General features: G+C 35.2%; 2 protein-coding genes across 3 annotated transcripts in view; both read right to left on the reverse strand.

The window, feature by feature from the left end:
• LOC107604835 (GLABROUS1 enhancer-binding protein-like) lies at positions 612 to 3,501 on the reverse strand. 2 transcript variants are annotated; one of them, XM_016306536.2, is made up of 2 exons: positions 2,217 to 3,501; positions 612 to 1,254 (listed from the first exon to the last, which is right to left on the reverse strand). In XM_016306536.2, exon 1 carries the CDS (start codon positions 3,405 to 3,407, stop codon positions 2,217 to 2,219), a length of 1,191 nt encoding a protein of 396 aa, XP_016162022.1. In that variant the 5' UTR covers positions 3,408 to 3,501; the 3' UTR covers positions 612 to 1,254. The 2 variants fall into 2 exon arrangements, with proteins under 2 accessions (XP_016162022.1, XP_020960530.1); XM_021104871.1 differs by lacking the exon at positions 612 to 1,254 and having other exon boundaries at positions 1,944 to 2,495; positions 2,538 to 3,501.
• Positions 5,319 to 7,079, reverse strand: part of LOC110263823 (TANK-binding kinase 1-binding protein 1-like) — a 3,853-nt gene continuing 2,092 nt past the window's right edge. The window contains exons 2-3 of the mRNA XM_021105641.1: positions 6,654 to 7,013; positions 5,319 to 5,391 (exon numbers count right to left, since the gene is read on the reverse strand). Coding sequence (XP_020961300.1) covers positions 5,342 to 5,391; positions 6,654 to 7,013 — 410 coding nt within the window. The 3' untranslated portion in view covers positions 5,319 to 5,341. The remainder of the gene's footprint in view (positions 5,392 to 6,653; positions 7,014 to 7,079) is intronic.

Raw genomic sequence — 7,079 nt, forward strand, 5'->3', positions numbered from 1 at the left:
TGTCATAGAAGATAATTTATCCTTTATTTAAGAAAAAATTGAGTAAAATTCACTTTATATCCATTATAATATTTTTAAATTTTAAAAATTATTTTATCAAACGCAATTGTTATTGCTTTTACTTATTGAAATCTATTTTTATTTTGATTTATCAAATATAGATACTACAATTTAAAAAATATATATCTTTAATAACTAATTTTTATAAGTTACTTTTAAAAATTAGAAGTTTTATTAAACCACGTCTAAAGACTAAAGCAGCCTAAACTTTCATCATATGTTAAATTATTATTATTACATTTATCATCAATTGCATTATTTAAACATAACATAATTAGAGGATTTAATACTATCAGATTTTTTTAACATCTTCAGTAATTAAATTTAGAATTAAAACCTTAATAAATAGGGCATTGCTATGTCAAATCTCTACAAAATAACAAAGTATTTTTCTTCATGGTAATGAAGAATGAGAGCTTTTTTGTTTTGTTTTTTTAAATGAAGAATGAGAGTTATATCTACGACTACCATCCACACAAAAAGGGCCCAAGTCGAAAATTTGGATGTCAAAGCAGCAAAATGTCCATGGACAGGAAAACCCAACACCTTGATTATCATCATTGACAATATTCAAATAGTACATATCACAATTTGAAAACGTGAAATTTACAATGTGCTCAACATATAGAACCCCCCAACCATCACACTTGAAATTAACAATATGCTTAACATATAGAACCCCCAACCATCACACGAAGACACGAGATGGTGTTGGTAGTAGTGGTGGTTTGTATAAGGGTAAGATTATCATTTTCATAGGATTGTTATTTGTATGTTATGACATATATTTAACTACCAAACAAATTATGTTTCATTACGCGCGCCGAAGGCGGCACGACGGACCAACAGCGTGCACAGGGAACAAAGGAGTAACTGCAACCTCAGTGTAACGCCGCTTTGGGACGTTGCCGTGTCGCACAGCCGCTGGCGACGGACGAAGTAGAGCCAGACGAGGCACAAGGCACGGCTCGATGGTTTGACACACACACAAAAGGGGATAGGGTTTTATTTTAAGTTAAGTATAAATAGAGATATTTTGGTAACTTCAATCATTTCGATCTCTGCTTTAATCTCAAACCAAACAGGATACTAAGACATAACTAAACACAATACTTAAACTTAGTTTCGTCTTTGTCTCCTAATCTCAGTCTCAGTCTCATTCCAAACGCAGCCTTAGATCGTTCAAAGAAAAACCTACAGAACATCAAAAGAACTCAAACAAAAGCTCCAATATTCTCCTCACCAAAAGCCAATTAAGCAATTTTCTACTCATACAATATGCAATAAAATGAATTGTTTCGAGTTTTTGTTTAAAGAAATCCTCAACCATCTATTCCTTAAGAGAAATAGAAAGAATATAGAAAAGTGCAGAGTAATCTCCATCAAACAACCATTATTGAACAAAATAAAAAGTGGCATATATAACACAAAATCGGGAGGCATATAACAAAATCGCGAGGCATATAACACAGCAACCAATTAGTTTAAATATGAACCATACTAAAGATGCACTTCATCCCGTTTCAGACAATGTATCATTCTTAGCTATCTGAAAATAATATAGAAACGGAGAAACAAATATTCTTTGTAAAAAAAATAATCTATCCATTTAACTATTTTCAGTCATAAAAGGATTATTAAAGTTTATTTGCTTTTAACTTCAAGAGAAACATAATTAACAGATAATTGTTTGACTTCGCTTGGTATTCTCTTTCATTGTTTTGTTATGTAATTCTCAAAGCTGAGTTATGTTTCTTCTTGAAGTTAATGATCTGCCATGGAAGTATGCCAAATACTTGAAACTTAAAAAGTTATATCTATATACAGAATTTTGTTAAAATTGCTCATAATCTTACTATGACAGAATAAGAACAAGCCAAACAAACAATAACGTTAAAACTAAGCTGCAGGGAAATCAAAATTGAAAGATTGTCAAATTGGTCTTTTGTGAACAAGCTCTTAATCTTACTATAATTTTTTACTACAAGCCATCCATTTTGCCTCCCTTTCCTCCAACTCCCAAACACAAAATTCTTGAATCAATGGAGATAAATATATATCATAAAATACTAAAACGCGACGAACCTAAACATACCAAAATAAAATGAAAATGCCAGAATCCAAAAAAACAAAAAAGCAACCAAGATATATTATACCTAGGAGGACGAGGAGCTATTTGCTTGACATAGTAACTTAGCCTGTTCCGCATAGAATTCAGCTATCTCCGCATACAATTTATTTTCAGCATCTTCGAACTTTCTCCACTTATCCTCGATCTCTTCCCTCTTTGAGACTCCAAGCAACTCTATTCCCCTTCTAATATAGTCTTCACCGTAAGGCTTACCAAAAGTCCCATCGTATTTCAACATTGAAGTCAAAGCTAAACTAGTCCCAGACAATTCACTCATCCTTGAATCCAAAGGTTCAGATTTCATTTTGGACTTTGCTTCAGCTTTCTCATTTGAATGGGGCACTGGCGCCTTCTTGGGGGTACTCTTCCCAGCCTTATCCTTTTTCGAAGCTTCGTTGCGCACCGTTTTACCGCCACGGCCATCGTGGCCCCAAACATTCTTTCCCAACTGAAATGCTTCCAACTCGTGCGGCTTTAAAGTTGTCCCCTTGCCGTTCTTCTCTTTGGCTAGGTTGTTCTCAAACTTCTTCTTCAGCCGGTGGATCTTATCCTTCAATTGGTTGCATGATGCATTTGACCCAATCAAATTCGATCCCTTCAAAAAATCGTAAAATTCTTCAGCGCATTTATAGGGTTCCTTCCCTGTTTTTGCGTTGAACTCAGCCAGGCCTTTCAAGATACCTATCTCATCTTTCTCGCTGAAAACCCTCTGAAAGAGGGATTTGGACTCGTCACGTGATTTCTTCGGATCCTCTTCATCAGAGGCCGCGTGATCCTCCTGTGCCTTCTTCCCACGTTTTGTTTGGTTCGAGTGATCGATACTGTTCTTCGCTGCGCGCTTCGACCCGGATTTGGCTTGACTCACAGCAGACGAAGGTGGAGACTTCAACTTTGAAGAGGGTTTCGCGTTTTTCAATAGAGCCTCGGGCTCGGGCTCAGGCTCCGGCTCCGGTTCCGGCTCTGGCTCTGGCTCCGACTCCGAATCGTCTTCAGAAGAAGAAGACGAGGGTTTGGAAACCACTTGCGGTTGAGGCTTCCTGGGAAGCAGCACGTGCTTGTCACGTTCATCTTCGCCTTCATCGGTGTCTTCGTCTTCCTCAGATGAAGTTGCTTCATCCTCTTCCTCGCTGCTATCTTCTTGTTCGAGCTGAGGCTTTGGAACCTGCGATTCGTCGTCAGAGTCTTCGGGAGGAGCGACATGCTTCGGCTTCCCCATGGAAACTCGGAAAATCAGGAGGGAAAATGTGAATTTGGATTAGGGTTTGTGTTAGGTTCACTCTGTGGACTGCGGCTCACTGGCTTTATAAATATAGACAGCAATCTCGCGAATTTTAAAAGCATGGTTAGTAAAGTATAATTAAATATTTTTTAATGTGCAAATAAAAAATTAAAAAAGACAGCAAAAAAAATAGAATAAATTATTAAAATAGTATCTAAAAATTTATATTATTGACAAAAAATAATTCTTAAAATTAAATGGTTCGAAAATGTGATATGATACAATTTTTTGTAAATATTAGTAAAAAAATAAAATTTTATTCTTAAATTTTGGTAATTTTATGTGAAGTAAATTTTTTTTAAATATTTTATTGTAAATGATCACATTATTTTAAAAATAAAAAATATACATAGAGATTGAATTTGACTCTAAATTTTTTTGTACATCTTCTGAATATTTACTAAAATCTTGTTGAAAAATTTTGAATGAAATAAATAAGTTATTTGCTAAATAGAAATTTTTTTTGGTTATTTATTAAAAATAGAGTAAAGTATCATTTTTATCTTCAACGTTTGGGGTAAGTCTTAAAGTTCTTCCTAATGTTTAACTCGTCCTATTTATGTCCACAACATTTAAAAATTGATTCAATGTTATCCTCTCGTCATCTATACTGACGAAACACTAACAGAACTGTCTATATGGATAATGAACGTTACTAGCCCCAAACATATGTATTGACACGTATGTCCCTTCGCGCCTATTATTACTTTTAGCATACGAAACACTCTCATTCAGATGATTGAAAGAAAAACGTAACACTTCAACTTTTACATTCTCTAAATCCTACCATTTTTTCCACTCTTCTTCGAGCTTGATCATAGTGGAAGACAACGGATTGAAAGTAGTTTGGATTTTGATTTTTCATGCGAAGGAGAAGATTGCTTTATCTTGGTCTTCACAACTTTTGAAACAGCACAGAGTAAAAAGGTATGTACAATCTATGTTTGATCTTCGTTTTAAGTGAATAGTTCATGCAAGTAAATCTGTTAATGCATAGGATTTTCGTGATTGCAATGTTATCATTGTTAGGGTTCGGGATTCTTGATGGTAGCAGAAAGTTTTTATTTTACACTTTCTGTCTTGAACATTGATTACCTTTTTTATGATGTTTGAAGCTTGTAATAGGAAAAGTAGCATAAGAGATGAGTGATTTTATCGTAAAAATTTAACATCAAGGTAGGTTTCTTCTTGGAGTGGACCATAGATTTTGTGTCAGACATCTATATGCAAATTTCAAGAAGAAATTTTCAGGACTCCAACTGAAGCTAATGATGTGGAATGCTGGTGCGGGAAATTGAATTTTCGTAACTTCACTGGCAAGTGCACCGGGTCATCCAAGTAATACCTGAGGTGAGTGAGAGTCGATCCCACGAGAATTGTCGGACTGAGCAAGCAATGGTTATCCTTTTGGACTTAGTCAGGCGAATCAGAAAAGAGGTTTGGTGAGTTGTAAACGCATAAACAATAGCAAGGGAAATAAAGAAAGCAATAAACAGTAGGGGTGTTCGCGGTGTGGTTTGGTTCGCTTTTTGAGAGAAAAGTCATCCGATCCGATCGTTTAATTTAATTGCGGTTCGGTTTGGTTCGGTTTTTTTATCGAAGCCATCCGAACCAAACCAAACCAATTAAAATCGGTTTGGTTTGGTTCGGTTTGTTCGGTTTTTTTAATCAATTAAAAAAAAATACTACCATACTATTTCACAAAGTCATAACATTGAAATCAACAAACACAAATACAATAACTAACAAAGTCTTGGTCTAATAAAATTTAACGACAAAAGGAATTCAAATACAACAATTAAAGAAGTTTAAAAGTTTAATAGTCAACACAACTGAAAAACAAAATAAATTTCCATTAAAAGATAGCAAAGTTATGGTGCCTTCTCTAACAAAACAGCTAAACTTCTCAACGCAATCCAACCTGAAATCAAAAAGCAGTTACATAATAAGAACAACAACAACAATAATAATAATATAACACTAGTAGAAAAACATTCTAATCTAGTTATACATTCTAATAATAAAGAGAACAATTCATACCATGATACATGTGCCCGAATCAATGAATCAACTCAAAGTTTAAGAGCATATAAGTCATGCTAACTACATACAACTCGGCAAGAATATTCAGTAAATAAATATTTATCTCTCTATTCTTAATTCTTAGTTGGTACTTTGGCCAACGAAAAAGGTGAATCTTGAATCATATCAGTTATCAGAACCTTCTATGCAACAATAAGAGCAAGACTGCAATTAGATCCATCAATCCAGCAACCATTTAATCAACCCATTGATACATACATACATACATACTTAAGAGTAAGCACTCAACATGATAAAGAATAAAGACATCTACAAAATTTTTTGATTTGATTAATAAAGACATCTATTTAATTCAGAATTACCTCATCAATAATCAATAATAGCAGCAGTGAACCCTAAACTCAAAATAAAAAACAAATTAAAATGAAGAACAAATTAAAAAATTAATAATAGCAGTGAACCAAAAACAAAAATCAATAATCAAGAACAAATTTATAACAAGAAAGCCACAAATTTGAATCGAATGGAAAGCAACAAGAAATGGTGTTGGAAAGTCCAAGTAAAAGCAGAGGCTCAACAAAATCAGACAGCAGCATAGAAATAGAAGTGAAACATATTCAAGGAAGGAAGAAGAAAAAACCGAAATAGTGCTGAGCAAGAGTGCAACAGATATAAATACATAAAATTTATTGAACAATGAATCAACAATGATAGCAAGTCAGCAACAATAAAAAAGCAAAACAACAAAACTAGATATTAGATAATTGGATAATTCATAAAATGCAGGCAACCACCCAAAACAAGGAAGAGCTTTCTATGTTAATTGTTAAGGACATCCTCTGAGCTTGAATATTGGACCATGAACAGTGAACAACATAACAATCAGAAGCAATTTCAGGAAATCAGCAAGAAGTAAATTAAACCATGAACAACAATCAAAAGTAATTTCAGTAAATCAACAACAAATAAATTAAACCATGAACAAAAACCAGCAACAAATATATACTGAAATGGAAATTGAACAACAATATACAAAAATCAACAACAAATTAAACCAAGAACAAAAATCAGCAACAAATATACACTGAAACAGAAATTGAACAAAAATGAATCAATGATTATTGAACAGAAATTGAATACCTGAATTGGAGGCTCTATATCTGACTTTGACTCGGTGGCTGGGTGGTGGGTGTTGTCCGCGTCTCCGTGAGGCCAGAAACAATGCTATGGGTGGCGGCGGGGGTGGTGCTGGCTCCGCGACGATGGTGTCGGCTGGTGCTGTTCGCGAGGAGGTGCTGGGACGAAGGGTTCGGCGGCGCTGTGTGAAAGCTGGAAGGGTTCGGCGGCGCTGGGAGGTGGTGAGAGGAAGGGGTTCGTCTGCACAGGGGGATGGTGGGAGGAAGGGGTTCACGCAGGTTGGGAGTGGGAGGTGTTGGTTGTTGCGAGAGTGGGAGTGGATTTTGAGAGTAGAGAGCGCAGAGTGAATGTGAGGGTTGGCGGCTAGGTTAGGTCACGTTGTGGGGGGTGGGGGGAAGGTTGGTTTTGTTTTTTTTTTTTTAACCGGTT

The sequence above is a fragment of the Arachis ipaensis genome, chromosome B06 (genome assembly GCF_000816755.2).
Source record: "Arachis ipaensis cultivar K30076 chromosome B06, Araip1.1, whole genome shotgun sequence".
In the NCBI taxonomy this organism is placed as follows: domain Eukaryota; kingdom Viridiplantae; phylum Streptophyta; class Magnoliopsida; order Fabales; family Fabaceae; genus Arachis; species Arachis ipaensis.